This window comes from Myodes glareolus, chromosome 17 (assembly GCF_982192425.1).
Source record: "Myodes glareolus chromosome 17, mMyoGla1.1, whole genome shotgun sequence".
Lineage (NCBI taxonomy): Eukaryota > Metazoa > Chordata > Mammalia > Rodentia > Cricetidae > Myodes > Myodes glareolus.
The window spans coordinates 35,595,391-35,619,291 of record NC_142042.1 but is presented as its reverse complement, the minus strand read 5'-3'; the positions used below and the strand labels follow the sequence as shown (position 1 = coordinate 35,619,291).

At 46.3% G+C, this 23,901-nt stretch overlaps 1 protein-coding gene across 1 annotated transcript in view; it reads left to right on the top strand.

Moving 5' to 3' along the window:
* The window catches only part of Abca4 (ATP binding cassette subfamily A member 4), a 129,250-nt gene that overhangs the window by 40,493 nt on the left and 64,856 nt on the right, over positions 1 to 23,901 (top strand). The window contains exons 15-20 of the mRNA XM_048456647.3: positions 342 to 481; positions 1,311 to 1,427; positions 2,097 to 2,294; positions 17,899 to 18,104; positions 18,662 to 18,838; positions 20,494 to 20,716. Of these exons, the coding sequence (XP_048312604.3) occupies positions 342 to 481; positions 1,311 to 1,427; positions 2,097 to 2,294; positions 17,899 to 18,104; positions 18,662 to 18,838; positions 20,494 to 20,716 (1,061 nt within the window). The remainder of the gene's footprint in view (positions 1 to 341; positions 482 to 1,310; positions 1,428 to 2,096; positions 2,295 to 17,898; positions 18,105 to 18,661; positions 18,839 to 20,493; positions 20,717 to 23,901) is intronic.

Sequence of the window (23,901 nt, the reverse complement as noted above, 5' to 3'; positions counted from 1 at the left end):
GAGATTCCAGTGTGGGGAGGCTTGTGGGGGCTTTCACTCCCTTTGGTCCCTTGGGAAATCACAAGCAGGCTTCTCAACTCTTTCCTTTAAGGAAATAAACCACAAGGCAAAACCTATCCTTTGTGGCACTGTGGAGGCTATTATCAGGGGGCACTGTGGCATTCTGTCACTAATGATGAGCTTGTGATTAGGGGGGGTCCAGCCTAATAATTTAAATTATTTCTCAAACCCTCCAGTGTGGGACTGAATGAGAGTCAAACATGTGATTTGATGTCCTAATGACTATGTTTAGCTATGAGCAGTGGGGAGTTTTGAAACATGTGTCCCTTCTCTCTTGACAGCATCCTTTTGTAATGCCTTGATCCAGAGCCTGGAATCAAACCCTTTGACCAAAATAGCCTGGAGGGCAGCAAAGCCACTGCTGATGGGGAAAATCCTCTTTACTCCAGATTCCCCTGCTGTTAGAAGACTACTGAAGAATGTGAGATTCCAGATGATGTAGTCCCTTAAGACAGTGGTGTGTGTGTGTGTCTCTGTGTGTGTGTCTCTGTGTGTGTCTGTGTGTTTAATTATGCTCTTGCCAGTGACTCCCCTGCATGTTTTCCCCTAAATGGACTCCTGGGTTCCCTCCCCCATGCACAGTCATGGTAGGAATGCCTCCCTCTGGTGCCCCTGCTTGGGCCCACCCTCTTTGAAGCAGCTTCCAATGGGGTTTTCTTTCTCACTTTGTACTTACATCCCCAATGGAAATGTCCACCATTCTCTGATCCCTGGCTTCCCAGAACAGGCAAAGATGGGGAGGATGGATATTTGCTCACTGGGATCCCAAATATAACTTCATGAGACTGGGAAACAATAACATCAATGTTACATGCACCTCTGAGATAACTAGCCAATTAGATTCTGTCCATCCTGGAGTCAGAGAAATGGCAGTGTTCTAGGAAAGGGAAGCACTTCCAAGAAGAATCTTGAGGGCTGGGAAGATGGCTTGGCTGTTAAGAGAACTCTTCAAGAGGATCAGGGTTTGATCCCCAGCATCCACACGACAGCTCCCGGCTGTCTATAACTTCATTTCCAAGGGATCCGACCCTCCCTTCTAGCTTCCATGGGTATACCGCATGCATGTGGTACATAGACATATATGCAGACAAAACACCCATATACTTAAAATAAAAATACAATAATCTAAAAAGAAGAGGAGGAGGAGGAACCTTGCCCAACCGTTAAAGGTTTATGGCAAAGATAGAAGATAGAACTAAAGGTTCTTTCTTACTTTTTCTTCTGTTTTTTCTCTGTGTGTCTATTTTTAGGCCAACTCAACTTTTGAAGAACTGGATCGAGTTAGGAAGCTGGTCAAAGCCTGGGAAGAAGTGGGGCCCCAGATCTGGTACTTCTTTGATAAGAGCACGCAAATGACCATGATCAGAGTAAGGATGCTCACAATATAGGATGGGTTAGAAGGAGCAGGGCCATAGAGATAGTTCATCACAACATAGGATGGGTTAGAAGGAGAGGGGCCATAAAGATAGTTCATCACTACTAGAGTCAGATCATGCCATAACAAACAGAACCCAAAGCAACAGTCTGTAAACTGTCACCAAGTGGAGTCATTGGCATTAGGTGGGAAATCTGTGTCCTAATCTCTGGGGGGGAGGGGGGTTTAAAAGTTATCACAAGATCAGTGTCTTTCCCATTAATTCACTTGATGGTCTCAGGTTCAAAAGGGTGTCTTCTGAAGAGTCCAGCTCTATACTACCAAGATGGTCACGTATATTTATATGGCCTCATTCACAACATTGTAAAGTCAAGAGGCAAGAGTTTTCAATAGCAGGGAAATTAAAATGGGAACAAAACAGAAAGCCATTAAAAGAAAATCTTCCATATAATTTTACATGCTCAGTAATACTCCCACCCTTCATCTGGTTTCTCCTCAAAGTGGCAGTACATATACCTTGTCATGGGAGGAAACCCTACCAACTTGTTTAGTGGGCCTATTGTCTCCATCATTAATCATGAAAAATTGGAAATGCTCTAAGAATAAGACCAAAGAGCCTATGGAATTCTTAATTTCTGTGATTATGTTTCTTCTTCCCAAGGATACCCTGGAACACCCAAGAGTGAAAGACTTTATAAATCGTCAGTTTGGAGAAGAAGGTGTTACCACTGAAGCCATATTAAACTTCTTCCCTAATGCTGCCCGAGAGACCCAAGCTGAGGACATGACCAACTTTGACTGGAGGGATGTATTTAACATCACAGATCGCTTCTTACACCTGGCTAACCAATACCTGGAGGTAAGCGGCATCAATTCACTTGAGGACCACAGTGAGCCTCATAGGTAAGGCTAGAGATGTGTCAGCCAGTCAGCTGGTGTTGGCTTTGGTCTTTCATCTTTCCCATGAAGAAGTAAGAGCGCCATGGTCATCTAACAGATCCTCTTCTCTGGGGGCTTCTCTATACTTGATGAAGATTTCCTCACATCTTGCTAGCTTTATAATTCCTCTGGTTTTCCTCCTCCCTTCCAGGGCACATCCATCCTCAACTTTCTCCCACCAGCCATTGTTTCTATAACCTTCTGTTGGCTAGTGTCCACCCAATCTTGAGTGTGAGCCTCAAGTATTGCTGGACACACCTCCCCCAAAGTTTTAAGGGCCTATAAGACTCAACGCGTCCCAAAACAAACTTACATCCTTCTTTCCTAGTAAACCCTTGAACTTCTTCAGCCAATTAACTCCACAAGCCTTTGCTCAGATTTTCAAGCCGAGAACATCGGGGTCATCCTTAACTTCTGTTTCTTCTCCACTCTCAGTGAAAGAGTGATTCTACCCTGTTACTTGGTGCCCATGTCTGGGCCGCATGTTTTTGTCTCTCCCCGCCTTATCTCATCCTCCAGCAATGCCATGGAGTGTGCAGTGTTATCACTGTCTGTATGTAGACACAGAGGCCAAGGCTTAAAGAAGTTGAATAAGATCCCAGCCATTAGGAGTACCAAACAGAGTCCAAGCATGGGTGTGCCCGAATTCAGAGCCAGCCCTGATGACCTCCTTCTCCCCCTGCCCCACCCAGTCAAAGTGTCTTTCTTTTCCAACTCCTCAATAATCTCTCAAGTCTGCCTTTTCTTGCTCTCCGGGCTCTGTGAGGGCCAGAGGCCTTGTACCAGCCTGTCCGAGCAGCTTTCTCCCTGGATTCCAGGGTTCAGTCTCTGCTAATCCAGGCATTCCTCCACACAGACACCGGCCTCATACTCCAAGCACACATCTGTTTGCATCACTCAAATGCTTCGAGTCTCAGTGACTCAACCAGAAAGCATCCGGCCTGTTGCTCTCCGATGGTAATGCCCCAGCTGCTGACAGCCCTCACTGGTCATTCTTCCACCAAAGATTTCACAGAAGGAGGGTACGAATGCCTTTCTCACAGCACAAACAATAACCCCCAAAGGACCCTTGCTCCACCAGGCTTTGGGGGGCCTTAGTGCCTCAGGAAGGGAGTGATTCTAACCGGGAGGCCTGGAACACACACCGCTGCCATGGGGGACTTTACTCTAAGCAAGATTCCTATGAAGTGAGGGAGAATTTCCTCAAAAGGACAAATGTGTATATGCTCAAGCCTCAAGTGGTTTTTCATTTTGCCTCCATTTACCTATTAATTCTCTGTTTGTTTTCTTTGTGGTTCTGGGGGTAGAACCCAGGGCCTCATACATGCCAGGCAAGTGCTACCATGAAGATGCAACTCCCTAGACCTAGTCATCCGTTCCTTGACGCTTGACCCTCAAAGATTCCCTCTACTTTCTCATAAGCTTGGAAAATTCACTCTCGCATGGTCTGCAGCCCTCTCTTCATATCCCTCAGGCTCTTGTCCAAGTTCAAGTCCTGTGTGTCCATTTCCGGCTTGAACAGCTAGATGGATTATCTGGCATCGTGGGCACATCTTAGTTATCTTCAGCTTCTCAGCCTCAGCCCCAGGGACTTTTGTCCCTAACGGTCAATCACACCCAATGGGCTTGGCCTCAGCCTTCAAAAATCTGGGCCTTTGGAAGGTTTAAGGTTGCTGGGCATGGAGGCACACGCCTTTAATCTCAGCACTCAGGAGGCAAAGGCAGGCAGATCTCCGTGAATTTTGCGGCCAGCCTGGTCTAGAATCAGTTCCTAGATCACTAGGGCTGTTACACAGAGAAACCCTATCTCAAAAAGCAAAACAACAACAACAAAGTTTGAAGGTGCTCCTAAAAATAGGAAGGGAGGTTAAGCTGAGGTCTACAGGAGAGCGCTCTCCCATCCCAGATGACGAATCATCATAACTCACTAGTGAGAAATGGCCTGGCTGTATGTGTTCTTGAGGATCCCTGCTGCCCTGGAGGCCCCAGCATTTCCCTAGAGTATGTGAACCTCCTTCTCCTGAATCCTGGACATTGGCATCACTGCCCATGCTCCAGTGTACCTTCACCAGAAGTACAAAATGGTGGCAGCAGCACCAGAGCTGAAGCGATTCCCATCTTACCGGAAGACAATAACCTCAAGTGCTTTTTAGAAAACATGGCGAGTGGCTGGGCGGTGGTGGCGCATGCCTTATCTTAATCTTACTACATCCAGGGCCTGTGTATGGGCATGTGTGGACACAAGGGTATTTTTTTTTTCTAATAGTGGTTCTCACGATGTTTTTGTGAGGTGTATGAAGACTAATTCGTGTCTTTGTTTGACCTGACATTTGTATCATGATATATCATGATTAAAAAAAGTTCCTTCCTTTCTTTTTTCTTCCCTTGCCTCCTTCCTTCTGCATGCTACCAACTGAGCTGTATCCCCAGCCCTAAAGGAATTATTTTTCCTAAGCATCGTGTGTTTAATATAGTATCAATAGATACTTAATGGGCCTTAGTCTCTTATACAGTTAAGAATTCAAGCTGGGCGATGGTGAACACCTTTAATTCCAGCACTCGGGAGGCAGAGGCAGGTGGATCTCTGTGAGTTCGAGGCCAGCCTGGTCTACAAAGCAAGTTCCAGGATAAGCTCCAAAACTACACAGAGAAATCCTACCTCAAAGCAAAACAAAACAAAATAAAGACTTAAGCCTACAGGCTGAGACTTTCCTAGACTCAATTCTCTACTGTGTTCCTCTGTCTCCATCTGTGAAATGTGGATTTGAGGAGCATTTACCTAATACTTGGCTTGTTCTGAGAATTAAATGAGCTAATCTGTGCAACCCGCTGTCACATAAGAAGCATTAATCAATAGTAAATGTTAATCAAAACACAAATAAACCTGGTCTAAGTCGGACCTAAACCCCCCCCCAACTGGTGCCCCTGTCAAGCTCATGAAGTTACTGACCATATAGCTAGCTCCTCAGCCACTGGGACTTCCCCAGGGCTTTGAAGAGCAGACCACTGTGGCCAAGGGTCAGGGGCCACCCCATGGGAAGCCCTAGGAGGCTTTGAATACTAGCAGCAGTGATGACTCAGTTTCTTATCGTCTTGCCCTTGGGAGTAGGGAAACAAGTCGTTTGCTGACAGGAAGGAGGAGATTCAGTGGGGAAGACAGGAGTGAAGGACAGAGCCCCGACAGGCCATCCTGGGTATTCTGCATCTGCTCTTGTATCTTGGGCCATCTGCAGGAGCCTTGAAAAATCCCCCACCCCATTCCAGAATGTCTGAGTAGCGCGCTTGCTAAGGAACCCCTCTCTAGTGGTTCTAAAGGTTTCTCTAGGTCAGGGAAGCCAGTGTGTTACCACCTATGCCTTACTTAAGGAGGCCAGCTTGGTACCTCCTTTCCAATAATAGGGAGATTAGAAAAGTTCCTCATGAGCTAAGCTAGGTGCCCACGTCTCTATGTCTACTCTGAAACAGAAACCAAACAAAACACTTAAGGAAAATTAGGCAAATGAATTCTGTGACCCATAACAATTGGACACTTAGTTGTGAGACTGAAAAAAAACAGAAGCTCTGAGAACAATTCCTCATGATGAAAACTGAGAGTGATTAAGTAAATTTTCTTCTTTCTCCTCCTCCTTCCCCTCCTCCTCTTCCCCCTCCTTCTCCCCCTCCTCCTCTTCCTCTTCTTCCTTTCCCTCCTCCTCCTCCCCCTCCTCGTCTTCTTGCCTCCTCCTCCTCCTCCTCCTCCTCCTCTTTCTTCTTCTTCTTCTTCTTCTTCTTCTTCTTCTTCTTCTTCTTCTTCTTCTTCTTCTTCTTCTTCTTCTTCTTCTTCTTCTGTTTTGGTTTTGTTTTTTGAGACAGGGTTTTGCTGTAGCTTTGGAGCCTGTCCTGGAACTAGTTCTTGTAGAGCAGGCTGGCCTCGAACTCACAGAGATCCACCTACCTCTGCCTCCTGAGTGGTGGGATTAACTAGAAGGGCTAAATCTCTTCCTTCCTGCTTAGCGTGAGGCCCTAGTTGCTGACCATGGGGCAACCTGAAGGGTGTCCATTCTCCTGTATTTTCTTGTGGGTCCAGGTTAAACAGCTGAGTATGGGACTGTCCCACCTGTGCCACAAGAGTTACAACCTCTGCTTATTAGTCATTCTGAGGGATGCGACTGTCTATGGCTTGATTTCTGTACAATTCTGTACAGAATTGTAAGTAACAATACAAGGACAGAATGAGAGACAAGCATGGAGGCACAGAGCACTTAACACATTCACCAGACCTATGTGTAAATGCTAGACTGGGAACTTTTCATCTAGAAGGTGGGGATGACATGGCCACTCTGGGCTCACTTGAGAACGTACACACGTGGCAGCTGCTGCCCTGAACCATAAGCCAAGCCAAGAGTGCGCCTTTTCTCACACTCAGAGACTGCCCGAATGCTAGTCAAGGTTTGTCGTGCTGAACTCTGGGTTAGCCTTAGTGAACTGGCTTAGAGTTTAATCCCAAAGGTTAGGAGGATAGCTCTGGGGTGCCGGACTTCAGCGGACAGTGACTCAGAGGCTGAGAAACTTTCTTATCTTCAGACTATCTGTCAGATAAAGCTTTCAGTGTAGTGTCCCTCATTCCATAGCTAAGGCCTGTCTTTCTGCTGTTCCTGAGAAATAAAGGTAAAAGTGAGACAGACCTCTCGGTTAGAAGGTGAACCGTGGTCTTGGGACAGGGATGCTAGTGACATTTGAGAACCTCCACCTCTCCCACATGTGGAAAGATTATTCCCAGACATTGTCTCACCATCCGCTTCTCTAAATCTAGGGAACCTGAAGTTGAGCTAGGACTTCATAGGTAAACACTTATGTGTGTGTATGTGTGGGGGCTGTGTTTGTTTATTTACTTACTTTGTGTGTGTGGTAGAGGGCAGTGTAGGGTGTGCCATGACAAGTCTGGAAGCCAGAAGACAACTTGTAGAGTGATTTCTCTCCTGCTACATGGGCTCATTGGGTTGAATGCAGGTTTTCAGACTTGGTGTCCAGTGACTTTACCTTCTGAGCCATCTTGCTGGCCCACATATAGGTAAATATCTTAAATTCTTATGTACATACATTTTATTTATAACCTATATTTGCCTCTATTCACATATTTTCTTAGAAAAAGACAATTATAAAAGTTAACAAATTATCCCTCTCTTTACCTCTTTAGTTGAGATAAACATAGACTCCTCTCCTCTTCAAATTTTTGGGCAGCCAAAGGTTTGGCCTGGAATAAATCAAACACTATTTACAGTTCACACTGGATTTGAATCGCTTAGCACATTTGAATTTCAGGCCTCAAGTTTCATATCAGGAAGCTGAATTCAGCCAAACTTTAATATGAAAATACTGCTAATCAGAGCATAAAATTATACTTTAAGCAGTAACAACTACCTTTTGCTAAGTCTTGAGAAAACACACATTCATTAACTGCCTTTCCTTGGCTATCAGCTCAGCTAATGTGTGTACATAACTCTTTATAACTAGATGGCGGTTATTTTCTTTTTTCTTTTTTCTTTTTTTTTTTTGACGGTTATTTTCTTGAATTATCAGTGTCTATTTTTTTAACCACTGTTCCTTAGTATGTTTAATACCGCTGGCTACATGCCACCGCCATCTCAGGAAATGTATTTTTTAGGCTAACATAGGGAAGAAATCAGATGGGAAAGATGAGGTTGGATTGCATAACATGTCGTGGAGTTAGCTGTGTAGCATTGGCTGGTTACAATAGCTGTTGCTCTCTTCTGTTCACGCGATGACTCCAGATACTCAGACTACCGTCAGAAGAGTTAGATTGAGTGCAGAAATCTACACCACAAGAGCAATTATTATTTCAAGGGCTATGAACTAGATCCTAAGCAACTTACAGGCAATCACCGTATTTTATACCTCTTTGAGCTCTCGAAAATCTATAAATCAGTCGGAGAAGACAGGTGGAGGTAGGCTGGGGACATGGGTGGAGGAAAGAGACTTCTGCTGGCCGGGGGAGGGGGGGTCAGGGTTACTGCGTTGGACACTTCCACTGTCATCCCTTGCTGCATTCCGTCCCATCTGCCTGCTGGCCATAATGGCCATTATTGTGTAGACTTTCAAGCCAAGAGTCTAAGAGGCTCGACTTCCCAGTGGGGCACAGAAGCTAAGTGGGGTTCAAAATTTGTTCTCTATTTTTATTTATTTTATTTTACCTTATTGGTTTTTTGAGACAGGGTTTCTCTGGGTAGCCCTGGCTGTCCTGGAACTCATTCTGTAGACCAGACTGGCCTCAGACTTGCAGAGATCCCCCTTGCCTCTGCCTCTTGAGTGCTGGGATTAAAGTCTCACCTCTAGGCTGGGACTCCAGAATCTAACACAGGTCTGTACTGACTCCACTGCAAGGTGATTCCAGAGGCTCTGCAAATGTCCTCCGCTTCACTACAGACCGAGCCCAATAAAGGAAGCAATTGCTTTATAGCACTTGAGATAATGACAATGAGTTGATCTTTTTTTTTTAAAAAAAAAAAAAACAGATTAAAATGAGAACTCATAAAGGTTGGAGTTCATTCTTTTGTGTAGGTCTTTGCATGAACTGAGCTTGAGATGTCGATTAGTTACTGTTAACCCTTGACTCCCCATAACCTCGCCCTCTACAGATACAAAATCAAATTTGCAAGTCATCCGAGTTCTGCCAGTCTTTCCTCCTTCTCACTTTCTCCGTCCTCATATGTAATTGCTTCCAGAGGCCGGCTCTGTCTCTCCTAGCCCCTCACTAGGCTTCCAGGCTCTTGTTGCTTCTGTCCAGTTCCCACATCCTCTCCCATGAGACAGTTCTAAAACCCAAGCCCACTGTGACATAAGGCTCACCGCTCCCTGGGAATTTCTCATCCCCGAGAAGGTAAGCAGCCTCCACAGCTCTTTCACGTCCTAGGAGACTGCCCCAGACCTCCCAGCGCACTCTGTCCCACTGGCTGGTCACGCCCACATCTACAGGTCAGGTTCCAGCAGTCCCAAGCCTTTTTCTTCACGCTGTATTCCCTGTATGGAAGCCCGATCACAACTTGTCCATGCACTCTCCCCGCCTTCGTTAACCTGATTGCATCAAGGGCTAAAACTTGTTTTTCTTTTTGCGTTCTCAGCTTTCCTGAGTAGAGCTGTAGTGACGTCAAGCAGAAACCTTTAAAAAAAAAAAAAAAGGCTAAATCTCAGCAGAAAGTAACGCTTGTGTTGAATCTTAAAGGTCGGATCCCCTGGTTCAGAAAATCAGAAAGGCGATTTTGGGCAGAAAGCAACATTTAAATGAGTCACAGAGGTATGGACCTACTGGGCAAGTTCACAAGGAAGGGGAGGTCTGGGCCGAGGGTGGCTGTAACAGAACTGGTGTGTCTGGAGTCGGCCAGCAAGGATTGTGAGAGCTTCACACTGGGGGCAGCAAGACGCTCGCTCTTCAGCATCTCTGTATGGACTCTGCTACTTGGGACAGCAGAGCTAAACCTCTATCTAAAAAATGAGGCTAACCCAAGCTGTCTGGGTGACAGCTGCTGGTGAGGCAGAGCAGAGGCCTGTGACATAGAGTAGTCTTATTGGTTGATACACAGCCCCGTTATTATCCAATACTGCAGCCCTCACCTTCAGGTTATTGAAACAATGGAACAGGAAACTGAGGGAGTCAAGTGCCTAGAGGTTGTTAGCCACGTGAGGGTAACTTTCACTGGAACTAGCCGGCTAGAAAACTTGAGTCTTTGTTCCAACTTGGCCTTTTTATTTGTTTCAATACTGCATTTATTATTTATTTATTTTAGAAACACCTCTATTCTTTTTCTTTAAGCTTTTTTAAAATTTTTTTTAAATGATTTATTTAACTTTTTATTTTATGTGCATTGGTGTGAAGATGTCAGATCTCGTGGAACTGCATTTTCAGACAGTTGTGAGCTGCCATGTGGGTGCTGGGAATTAAACCCAGGTCCTCTGGAAGAACAGTCAGTGCTCTTAACCGCTGAGCCATCTCTCCAGCCCCGTACCTTTATTCATTACTGACATGTATTTTCTGCCCCTTCATTGCCCAGTCACTGTGCATTTTCTCACTCTTTGGGGATGAAGGTGCCAGAAGTCAGTTCAAAGTGTCCATGTACACAACACCATTTATTACAACACCTTGCCTCTAATTCACCATCCCAAACAACCCAAACAGCCCAAAGTTTTTATGCCGTGGCTTTTCCATGGAGCTGGAAATAAATCTTGAAGGTTGCAGTTTACATCTGCCAGGAAATTAATTCTGGGATGTTTGCCCACCTGCCCTGGTGGTTTTTTTGTTTTTTCGGTTTTTTTTTCTTTTTTCCTTTTTTTTTTTTTTTTTTTAAGAATCCCCAGGTGTCTGCATGAATACCATCAGGACCACAAGAGGCCTCCTCTAGCATTTATAGGCTGTTTTTTGAAAAGATGGGAGGCAGGATTAGAAATCCTCAACGCCTGCCTATCTCCCAAGACCTGACCTAGATGCCTTTGGGGTTGCGTGGTCAAAAATATGTCTGTTTGTGCACAGTGTGCCGGATCCCTTTGATTATCAAGTTCAAACGGAAAGGAGAATATGTTTCCCTATTGCCTCCTCTAGACACGGTTTACCACGTAATCGATGATGCCGCGAATCTATGACTTAATGTTTATGAGCTGGAGACCAAGCAGTCACAGCTGAAGAAGGGAGCCTGCTGGCCCGGCAGCGTCTCCTCCGAGGTGTTTTGTGTAGCTGTGTCAGCGACTGGGCTTGGGCATGGCTGCCTGTGCGGGAGAGGGTTCCAGCAGCTCTCCCTTCTGCCAGGGTGGCAGGGTGGCAGGGTGGTGGGCTGTTTGTTTCCAGAGCTAGGAAGACAGCTGGGAAGGAACCGAGGGCCTGTAGGAACTTCTTGTGATGGCTTGGCTATTCAGGAAGATGGGGTGGGGGTGGGGAGACAGACACTAACGGTGAACACACACACACACACACACACACACACACACACACACACCCGAGACACAGGAAGGACTCTGAGACCCCTTTGTAGGCTAGATTGCTGCTTTCTTGGCTGTCAGAGGGCATCGTCATGGTTCTTCCTGAGATTCTGAACTCCTACTGGGACATTTGCCTGAAACTGACCTCTGAGGGCTTAAGATACTGGCTTTATTCTTTGCCAAATCGCCGTGCTGGGTTTGCGTTCAGCACTTTACACTTGCCAATCTTGTTGCCCTACATTCTTCCCTAACCCCCAGGATGGCACAGAATCGTAGAACAAGATAGCATTTAAAAACAGACTCCGTGACCTCCTTAGAACCCAGTATGTTGTAACTGACAGGCTTGTCACAATAGGCTAAATACATCCAACCCAGGACCTCGGCTGCGGGGGGGGGGGGGGGGGTGTTGTCATTAGCTCTGCCTCTTACACACATACATGCTCCAATATACATGCCCGTCAGCCAAGATTTTAATTCCAGGATTAGTGTAAGTATCAGGGGGGCTGAGGTCACTTGCTGTGAGGAAAATGGTCTCCCCATGAGAAGACAAAGCTACACTGAGAACCAAGTGATCCTCAGAGGATCACTTGGGGGGCCTTTGGCTCACATTCAAAGCAGTTTCTCCTTCTTCACCTCAGTAAGAAAGTTGAGGTGAGGGGTACTTGACATTCATGTTTGGTTTTATAAGACCTTCCTCTATGCGGCGTCGTCTGAACTACCGGCCCGTGAACAGCTAATAGACACTAATTAAAACTCACCATCTCTCCAGCTCCCAGTGCCCAGGCGGCTTTGGCTTCTGTCCATAGTATTGTCCTGGCCGGGTGGAATTCTATGTATGGATCAACTCAAAACAATTTGTGTCCTCAAAGAGACTATTTGAAGAAAGCAACTAACTGCACTTCCCCCGCCCCCAATGACAACTGTCATTAATGAAGACTAACCTGGCAGAAACTTGAAAGTCATTTGATGTCTGAGGTATTTTTACAAAAGCAACAGTAAAATGGTATTTATAAGGGCTTCTCTAGTCATGGGACAACGCAGTGTGCTGTAGAGGCTGAAAATGGATTCTGCCCGGAGGAAGTTTGTTTCAGTGAATCTTGTAACTGGGCTTGGAAGGATCACAGTAACAAACCTTCATGTGAGGTGAAGATGAACATATATACAAAATGAATATATACACATGCCCCTTGGACCAGTTTGGGGGCATGAAGTAAACTATCAGTCTTTGTAGTTGATGTTTATTTTTTTGTTATGTTTTTGCAATGTTGGAAAATAAACCCAGGGCCTTGGACGTGCTAGGTAGACATTCTACCATTGAGCTACACCCCTGGCTTTCTAGTCTTACAGTGAGGCACCGAGTGAGGCCTTTACAAACACTGTCTCGTGTTTGTGAGCCCTTAGAACAAACCTCTGAGACTGGACACAGCAAAAGCATCCGAAGCCACAGGTAGGAAACAGTCAGAGCGAATGGCAGTTTGTCTGACCCCCAAACTCCACTGTGCCCCCTCCCAAAGTGATGATGAAGAAGAAAATGGGTCAGATGTTTTAGAATAGAAGCGAACGTTTGAGAACCTGCTAAATTTTGTGTATTCCAGAGTACCAAGGTCCCCATCTAGGGAAACATGACAGGAAATGTGACCATGAATCAGCTGCCTGATAAAACAGCCAGGATGGAGCCCACGTCATCACAGGATTCAACAATGTCATTGAAAGCATCGGCTGTTTATTCCAGTATATAAAGACATAAGGTTCAAAGAGAATGCGCTAGATAACCTTGGAAGTCACGTCATTAGTCATGTGTTTAATTATATCAGCCCCCCACCACCACCAAGAATTATACCCAAAGTACATCACAACAAAGTCATTTTATGACTTGCTGCTCATTTTTTCCACGCATCTGGGATGTATAGAATCTTGTTCAAAGCATAGAGCTAGATCTGCCCATTAGGGCTTTTAAATTTAAACCAATTCAGAAAATTCTGTCCATACTTCTTGACTCCCTAGCAGGAGAAAGTACTATACCGGAGACCACGTTGAACAGAACTTGGTCCTGACCTCAAAGGACTCCTTACCGCTAGAGTTCTGCTGACCGCCATAGCTACCAGCAGCTCCATAGAATTTAAAACCGGTGCTTATGATGCATTCGTGATATCGTTAGTATTCAATAGCGACGTGAGATCACTGACCGCCATGCTGGGCAGGGCAGAGAGAGAACAAGTCAGTCACTGCAGAAAACTTCACTAGGCAGTGCGGCTCTCGGGCAAGAGACCTGCACTAATGTCAGGACTTTGTGGATGGCCTATGGTATACTCTCAAAGGAACTGTGGGGCACACCTGCGCCTGCGCGGGAACTTCCAAACCCCACACTGAGGACACACATAGATTTTGTTTCTGACTTCTGTTGGAAGTAAGGCAAGGTTCTCCACACTTCTGGTCCCATCTGTTTCTGATAAAACAAGGACAGCAGACCGTAAGACCTTTCATTCCAGGACTTTGTGAAGCCGAGTGAATGGCTAAGAACATTCTCGGGGTAATATCCACTGCTTAAAAAAAACACAAAAATAAAACTGCATAGAACAACTTTCATCCCCCCAAATCATTTTGATTTTATTTTAGAAATTTAATTTCAAATTGATTCTAATTGTCATGTGTTTGTTTTTTGGTTTTTGGTTTTTCGAGACAGGGTTTCTCTGCAAAACAACCCTAGCTATCCTGGAACTCACTCTTATAGACCAGGCTGGCCTTGCCTCGAACTCACAAAGATCCGCCTGCCTCTGCCTTCCGAGATCTGGGATTAAAGGTGTGCGCCACCGCTGCCCGGCTTGTTTGTTTGTTTTAGTAAGACAATATTTTTAAATCTTTATGGTAGTAACATAGTCTGGTAATTCAACTCATGTCTACAATGTATAAGAACCAAAATAAGAAAGAACATTTCTCCCTTTTCAACCACTAATCTTTGCTCTGTTGGAGATTCCATACTCCCCTGGTCACTGTGAGAAACATCACAGGCTGTCTTAACCAATAATTACTCTACTGTGCTGAAGGAAAACCCAAGGTAAATCCTTCACTCTGTTTTGGCACTCCATATTGAATTTCTTTCTGTACCTAATTTCTCCTACAACCCTCCCCAGTTGCTAGCAAACACTATTTTATTTTTATGCAGGACTGCCTTACTAGTCCCCTCAATGAGTGAGAAGATGTGACATTTGCCTGTGTCTAGTTTATCTTATTTAAATACACACCAGTTGTTAACTTGACAAACAGCCAGAATGGGATTATTTATTGCTTATCTTTGTCAAACCTGTCAAATTTAAACATGTGTTCCAGGGTTTTGTTTTGGCTTTTGTTGTTTTGTTGGTTTTTTTCTTAATATTTTTTATGGTTTATTTAACTTTATTTTATGTGCATTGGTGTGAAGGTGTCAGATCCCCTGCAACCGGATCTTCAGACAGTTGTGAGCAGCCATGTGCGTGCTGAAAATTGAACCCGGGTCCTCTGGAAGGGCAGTCAGTGCTCATAACCACTGAGACATCTTTCCAGCCCCTGTTTTGTTGTTTTTGTATTTTTGAGACAGGGTTTCTCTGTGTAGCTCTGGCTCTCATGGAATCCACTCTGTAGACCAGACTGGCCTCGAACTCATAGAGATCCACCTACCTCTGACTACTGAGTGCTGGGATTAATGCTGTGTGTCACCACTGCCAAGCTAGTAAACTCTTATATTCTATTAACTCAGTCCCGAAGCCTCCTTGCCCAAACAGCAATTGCCAACCCTGTCTCCCATAGTGGTGCTGCTGGGTTAATTACTGACCAACTGGCAGCAGACTGGCTTCTCCAGCTGCCATAGAGTTTCTGCACTAGACACCATAAACGCACACATAAAACTGTGAATAATGTAAGCTGTTTCTGCCCAGAAGAAACGAAAACTCCTTGGTGTGTGATCTACTGAAGTCCTTTGTCTTGTGTTAGGATTGGCCAGTGTTAATCTTAGCGATTAAGTCCTGTTTGCAAGGCAATGAGTGACTGAAGAAAACCTATTTCCTTTAGCTCGTTGATGTATCTATTCTCACTTGTATTTCTTAAAGAAATACCAATCCAATTTCCTTTCAACCACATGAGTTCTTTAAGCCTTGGCCCTGTTGATATTCTCACCCACCCATGTTTCTCCTGCCTGCTATCAGTTAGAAAACAGACTGCTTTGTTTTCTTCCCCTTTATCAAGAACAGAGACGACCCCATGGGAGCAGTCTAGGCAGGACAATAAGTTCAGAAAACCCAGGGATGTAGATTGGTAACACCTTGGGGTTCAAATACACCCTCCTCGTAAGAGACTCCTGTGCTGTGCTCTCATACTCTGGGGTAGGCTCTGGATGGGAGGGGTTCCAGGGAGTGAACGGAGTCCGCTTGCTCCTTGCCAGCGCAGTAGAGCTTGGTTCTCCGCTACCAGCTGTTTGTGTTTTTGGTTTCTTAATTTCTCCTTAATCAAGTGAACAGGGGCTTGATACTTCACCCTACCACTTCCGGGAAATTTTTAGTGCTCTAGAGCAGGGATTCTCAAATTTCCTAACGCATCAACCCTTTAATACAGTTCCCCATGTTGTGGGGACCCCCACACCATAAAATTATTTCATTGCTACTTCTTAACTATAATTTACTACTGTTATAAATTGTAATGTCTGATTTGCAGGATAGCTCATATGCAATCCCAAGGGGATTGTGACCCACAGGAGAACCAATGTTCTAGAGCCTAGAACTTTCCCAGGCTGCCAGGTGAGGATAAACAATATTCATCGTTCCACCGATAGGACTCTTATGAGCACCTGGAGGACTCCCTCCATAAGCCACACAATGCTGGACGTGCACTGTAGGCTATCCTTCTGGGCCCTGGTGTGCAGGGAGGCGCTCTGGGCTGGAACTGGAGAGTAAGGTACCCCGGTTCTACCACAGCCTACCCTTAACTCAGCATCTCTGCAGCTTCTTCCACAGCACGGGAAAGGTTCCATCGGACTTCCGGCTCCCCTGGAATTAACTGAGCCTGAATGTGCTCAGCAGTGTAGCCTAGCGTTCTCTGACGCGTCCCTATCGTTTCTGATCTATTTCTGCTTCAAACCCCACAGCGGCCTTATGGTATTCTAGGGATTGCCTGGAGTGCTCCTGGTCTTAGCCTGAAAGCCCGTGTCCTGAGAAAGTCCTCAGTTGGCCAGCAACATCCCCAAATCCAGCAGAGTAGAGGATCTGGTCCCAAGTGCTCGCTGCTTCTCACCCAGTGCTCTTCTCTGTGTTTTGTGACTATCTGGGGAGGGGTTTTCTTTTTGCTTTTGTTTTGTTGTTTTTGGTTTTGGGTTTTATCAAAATGTCGGTGCCCTGGCCTTGCCTCTCAAGATTCTGAAGTAGAGCTTCTGGCATCTTTTTAAAACTAGCCAATGCTCCAAAGCTTGAAAGAAGATGGGGTCCACTGCTCTATTCTTGCAGGTCCCCAGAGACCCCAGTACTGCTCCTTGTAGTCAAGCTGACCTCCGTTTTCTTTCCTCTGCCTGTTTTCTGTCTATCCGCCTCCTGCTCAGGCCTCTTCCTCCAGGCAGCCTTCCTGGGTCCCTCCCAGGAGACCCGGTCCTCCTCTGGATGTCCTGAGTCTTTCAGGCTAGCCTCCCTGTCATTCTGCCCGGCGCTTCTTGGTTTACTACAATCTTTCCCTCATCAGGTTTGAGTTTGTTTCAGGAAGAGATTGTTCTTGCCTCCCCTTGTACCCGTGGAGCCAGGCAGGCTCTGGCATGTGGCATACACTCGGTAAATATTCGTCGAACCAATTAATCAAGACAAGGCCATCTGACCTCTTGTGAGTTACATTCTAAGAATCAAGGACACAAAACCCCCAGTGTAAAACAAATACCAGTACAATATAATTACTTCAGTAAGTCTCTACAAGTGGGGGACCCTGAATCCACCTAAAAGAAACTCTTAATTTTGTTCTTTTCTCTCTCTCTCTCTCTTTCTCTCTCTGGACATTGGGATAATTCTGCTCTCTCATCATAAGGTTGTAAATGGCAATGATTTCTCAGATGAAATCATTTTGGCCGCCTGTTTCTTTACTTTCTCCTTCCTGGTTCGTCCCTCGGCTGGCTAGCCTGTATGTGTTTGGAGAGAGCCAGGAAGGTTCAACGCCAGGAATGCTTCTCTCTCTAAACCTCTTTTATCCTCGGGCTTTCTGATCTTCAAAGCAGCCAGTGTCCACCGTGACCCCACTCCCCTGCCTCCCCACGCTGGGGAGTGAGAGCCTTGAGAATTTGTGTCATTTTGAGAACTTGCATATTTGGACCGCCTTGGCCAGTTGGGTAGCATGGTCTCTGTTAACTCTTCAGGATAAGGGCCTGCCATCATTTCCAGAACCCTTGCACCCCCCAAACTTAGGCACATGAAGAAATTAATGCCAGACCCTGGAGTTAAACAAATGTTAGGTACCTAGGTCTTTTTGTGGGGGACCTATCCCTTGGCCAGTAGTGTTTCCTCTGTCTCGTTGTCTGCAATTAAGTCTCAAACTCTCTCCACCTGTGTGATTTTCTGCAGTGCCTGGTTCTGGATAAGTTTGAACGCTATGACGATGAAGTTCAGCTCATCCAGCGAGCCCTGTCTCTCCTGGAGGAAAACAGGTTCTGGGCTGGAGTGGTATTCCCTGACATGTACCCCTGGACCAGCTCCCTGCCTCCCCACGTGAAGTACAAGATTCGGATGGATATAGATGTGGTGGAGAAGACCAATAAGATCAAAGACAGGTGATGGTTCAGTCGGGGCTCACGGGGTTTCTCCCAAATCCACAGTGAACTGTGTTCAGTAGAGAGTGGAGGAGTAAGGATAAATAAATCAATGAAGGTAAGCTAAATTGGAGGAGGGCTGATCGATTTGAGCAGATCCAAGAAGAGGGAGCAAGCACCTTGTGATTCCCAGACATTGCTGGAGTTATTCCTGTGATCCAAAGTAGAACTGGATATTCTGGGAACATTGAGGACGGTGGCTCTCAACCTGTGGGCCGTGAGCCCAACAACCCTTTCAGAGTGGTCGCAGATCAGATATTCTGCATATCAGCTATTTACGTTATGATTCACAACAGTAGTAAAATTATAGTTAAGAAGTAGCAGCAAAAATAATTTTATGGTTGGGGGTCACCACATGAGGAACTGTGTTAAAAGGTCTCAGCATTAGGAAGGCCGAGAACCATTGATTGAGGAGAAGGTTTCAAGAGACTGAGTTCTAGGGTAAGTTTTGCTTGTAAAATGAGTGGGTTGCCCATCCCCATTTACATTCTTCCTCCCTTTCTCCATGTCTTTTTCAGGTACTGGGATTCTGGTCCTAGGGCAGATCCTGTCGAAGACCTGCGGTACATCTGGGGAGGCTTTGCCTATCTACAGGACATGGTTGAACAAGGCATCACCAGGACCCAGACCCAGGCGGACGTCCCAATTGGAGTCTATCTCCAGCAGATGCCTTATCCCTGCTTCGTGGATGACTCGTGAGTCCCAGGCGCCTATCTTCCTCTCTGAGCAGAATGAACCAGGGTGCTCTCAAGATTTCAGTGTCTCCCAAAGGAACGCCGGGGACTGGGACCAGACTGGGGAGACTAGGCTTCTGACTAGAGAAGCTGCTGGCTCCATACTCCAGACAGAAGCAGAGGAAGAAAGTAAAATGGGAAGGTGTGGGGGTACAAAAGGGACATCAGAGGTTAGAACAATAGGAGGGAAGTTGGAGGAGGAGATGCCCCCTGTTTGAATTTCCTCTTTGTAGTATGTTTGCTATGTGGAAGATTCTGGTCAGAGCATTCGCTCACTGATTGCCAGGTTTGGGCTGCATGGCAAGTAGGTCTGGTTCCTAGGAGCCTCAGAATAATGCAGCTCCTTCCCTAATTAACATTCCTATGATGTATGTTTGGGGAAAAGGTAGAGGAATGTGTCGGATGAGCTCTGGCCTCCTTCTCTGACCTCCCCCATCCTAAAGCCTGGCCTTCCGTTGGCTAGTAGCATGCTAAGCAGCAAACAGCCCACTGTTTCGTTGAAAATGGATTTTCGGAGTGCTGGAGGAAAAGACAGAAAAGAAGAGGTTCTCAGAGGCTTATCACCATGGTAGACGAATCAGAAACGCTCCCTCGGCTATAGTTGGCTTAGGAATTTAGGTCCTGGGGTGTTGGAAAGACTGGGGAAGTCACTGTAGCCCGTGCGTGTGGCTGTGGGGTTCAGGAAGCAGAGACAGCAGAACGCGAAGGAAAGAGTCCAGTTACCAAATGGCGATGTCGGAAAGAAAATCAAGGCCAGCGTGCGCACAGGAAAGCCGCTCTCAACGCTGTGGCCCCATCAGTTCTCCAGCTCGGCGGAAGACGGCCGAGATAACAGTGGCTGTTCTGCCGTGAGCTTTCCTTTGGATAAGAAGCAGAGATGAGAAGTGGAGCCAAGGGCAAAAACCCAGGTCCACTTTCAGGTCACAGAGGGAGGCGCTGGCAGGGAACCGGGTAGGTGTGGAGAGGCAGTGGGACTTGGGGTCATTCAGTACGGGAGAGTCCTCTGGCGGCCAACCCCGGAAGTGCATGCTTTTCGGTTGTTTGGCTCTTTCCCTAGGGCCATTTTGAGTGAAACTATCCTCCCACGCTGGCACTGGGCCCTTCCTGTGACAACACCCAACAGTTTCAATAGATAATAATCCCAAGGGCTTTACTAGTGCGCCATTCCCAGGGAAAACCTGTAAAGCTCACCCTAACTTGAGTTCTTCGTGTCAAATGCATCTCGCTTGCTGAGATCGTATCCCGGGATGGAGCTGCTCCGCTTGTGCCCGGCTGATGGAAGCAGTGACAATCGAATCACTGATTTCTTCCAGTCACAACCTGTGGCAACCGGTCTGCAGTCTTTCTCACAATCCTTTGCAGTCACGGTCTACACTATCCGGCAGGGATGGTATGGTTTTATTCCTGCACTTACTGAGCGTTCATCTGGGCGAACTGGAAAGACAAGGTGACAAATGCAAAAGATATTTTTTAAAGTTCAACCTCGCGTCGGTCCCATGATTTATTTTCTGCTTTCCTTTCCTTTGGACTTCATTCTCAACTCTTGGTTGGATAAGTATTTCCTTCATCTCTCCCGGGCCCAAGAATGCTCTGTTCTGTCCCCCTCACCCTTTTAGCTTTATGATCATCCTGAACCGCTGTTTCCCCATCTTCATGGTGCTGGCGTGGATCTACTCTGTCTCCATGACTGTCAAGGGCATCGTCTTGGAAAAGGAACTGAGACTGAAGGAGACCTTGAAGAACCAGGGTGTCTCTAACGCTGTGATTTGGTGTACCTGGTTCCTGGACAGCTTCTCCATCATGTCGATGAGCATCTTCCTCCTGACGCTGTTCATCATGGTAAGCCAGGTGGAGCAGACCCTGACATTTTTAAGGGTTCCATTGTTCCTGGTCTCCTCCTGTTAATGTATGTGTGCCTGGGCTAGTTATCTGGGTGCAAAAGGTAGCACCCCAGCTTTTCAAACCAGGTAGGACACTTAGAGAGCCAGCACCTCCAACCTCCCTAAAAGAGCCATTCTGTGGTGACATCTGCCCATCTTCCCCTTCTAGCCCAAGGGAACTCACTCATGGCCTATATAGATTTTCCAGTCCATTTCATGACCACGTAGAGAGGTTGCTATTACCAAAGCCCAGTATGGGACTGTTGTGTGTTCAAAGGTTGCCTCTTCTTTCAGAGACAGACATGAGTCTAAAGAGTGTTTCCTAGAATTACCATTTCAACATCCAGCTACAGTTAGAATGAGCGAACACTGCCAGTGGTATGAGGGGAAGAGATCTGAACAATTTATCAACCATCCCATGGCCAGGGCATTAGCTTCCCCAAGTGGCATCCTTCTGCCTGCAAAGATCTCCAAGGGCTCTGTTGTAAAGGATGGAATTTGGAGCCTGACCTTTCTCAGTGATAAGGAGTTTTATTGCCATAGAGCAAATCATTCGATCTTCTGCAAGTCTGTGACTCCTCTGCAAGCTAGAATTGAAAATAAAACATTGTTTCACAATTTACTGCTAGCCTAAATATTTTTAGTCCCATCATAGAAGATTTCTTTGGACTTGTTGAAATATGAATTCACACATTTGATATTTTTTGATGTTTTATTGGATGGAAGTTGGTTTCTGATGTAGATTCAGCAAGCTTGTTCAATCAACTTTATCACTGCCATCATATCGGGTACCGCTCTGCATGAAGAAACGTGTGCAGCGGGCCAGACTGCATGAGTGTCTCCCATCCCTTGATGGATCCTGATCTAAGACTGTCCCATCATATATCCAAACCAACAGGGACATAGCCACTTAATCCAAATCCCACCTTTATTTTCTACTAAAATGTCCTCAACCTCTCAACCTAGTGCATCCTGTCTTTGCTGTTCTATTCTGACCTGGGGAGCTATGGTGGGGCACAAACACCATGTTAGAGTCCCCTCCAAAACAATGTTGAGGTGGAGGCCACTCTATCCAAACAACTTCACCCCACCCAGCATGGCTTGGTGTTTACAAAGGAGACCTAAGCTCTGCCGAGGTGAGAGGAGCCGCCACTCCCTCCTTATCCACCAGGCGCCCTCTGCTCTGCCCATCCCTCAGCCTGTGCCTTTCCCCAGCCGGTGTTTGGTACCCTTAGAATTAAAGGACTCAGTGAGTAAACAGCAGGATGAATGGCCTCAGCTTGCCCTGACTTCTTACTGATAAGTGGCCCTGAGATTGGCCTCCCTAAGAATGGGTTTTTAGGTCTTCAAAGCTTTTAGGACGTGAGGTAAGGAATGTTCACCGAGAGCTCCTAGCCCAGGGAAACTTCTCCTTGTGGGAACCAGGACACTGTTCCAATAATGACGGAAACAGAGCTTTTCACACCAAAATAAGGTCTTCCTTTGAATGACTCCCCCGTTTTTGCATGGCCCTTCCTCCCCAGCACCACTGTACAGGAAAGAAGCTGGGAGCAGGGACAATGGGAAGGTTCCATTGTTCTTCAGTCTACAAGGAGCAGAAAGGAAAGTGGCCAGTGGAGGAAGCTGGGTCGGGGAAGTGGGGAGGCTGGCTGAATGACTGGCACCCCTGCTTGAAAGCCACCAGAAAGCCCACAGTCTAGATGTTTGCAGGACTTTGCTCTAGGATCAGATAAGACATTGAATTCGTTCTACAGAGAACAGTAACGACTGTAAAGTTGTGACCTTTATTTAGATTTCCTCAGACTTAGGTTGGCTTTAAGTGTGGCTCCCGTCTATCCCTCCCTTTTGCCTAGTTCCCCCTCATCTGTTTTTCAATCTGTTCCTTCACTGCCCAGCAGGCACGAGAGCATGAAGGAGAAACGGTGACTGGAGCAGATAAGGAGTCCATTAGTTCCACTTGGTTCTCACAGGCGCAAAACAGATGTCATTAATTGGCCTCTCTTCTACTGAGAGAAAAGCAGTGATTCAGGGAGTCCCTACCTGTAGAGAGCCCATTCATGAGATGAGGCAGTTCCAAAGGATGGGGGAGCGTGGAGAAAAAGGCAAAAAGGAGAGCATAAGGACTTTTGGTCTCGGGAACGCTATGCTGTGTGACCTGTCTGTGTTTCCATTACACCAGAACTCAACTATATCCCAATAAATATATGGAGGTGGCCAAGTGAGTATCGACTCTAAAGCCTGAGACATACTCTCAATATTTACTACTCGTAGCTTTGTGTTCCTGAGGAAAGAATGGGCTAACCTATAAGTATTTGGAGATGGAGCAAAGATGCTGGCCTCTTCATGGGGCTTGTAGTGATGGAGATGAAGAACAGTTGAACGTCTCGGTCTGTCCTACAGTGTAATCGGGCAGCGGCTTGTTCAGAAACCTTCATTAGTTTGTTCCTATTTTCTATATAGACAGTGGAAGATACTAAGTCTTGTACATAGCGTAGGTTCTATGAGAAGCACAGTGTTCATGAATCAGGAGGATCAATCCGCTTCCAAACATTCTGGATCCATTACTGGTGCTCCCACCTGTGTGAGTGATAAGCCTCAGGAAGCCAGCGCTGACAGTCAGCAGGCTGAGCCCCAGACAAATGGCCAGGCTTGTTTGGGTGGCCTTCCCTTCTTTGTGGTTGCAGGGTGCTGGTGATACTGCAAGACCTAACACACAGGTCTTCCTCCCTTGCCCCAACACGATGTCCTTCCCACCATGAACTTGCTGAGCTGACCCATAGAGCTATTGGCAATTGAGGGATAATGAGGGACCCCATCAGAAGATCTATGGGAAGTTGAGCGATACTGGAAGAAGGACAGTCACTGTCCTTTAGGGATCTGGCTGCTCGTGGGTTGTTCATGTTCCAGTGGATGTTCACACATCCATGCGCATATATCTTCTGATGGGGTCCCTCAGTATCCCTCAACTGCCAATAACTCTTCTCCAGGTCCCGTTCCGTCCATGCTGGAATGCTGACTGCCTGGGCCTTATGTAGGTATCCATAGCTGCTGTGTATTAATGTGTGCCACAACCACATCATGTCCAGGGGACACGCCACAGTTCTCTCCATCCGCTAGGCCTTCCGTTCCTCACATGCCCTCAAC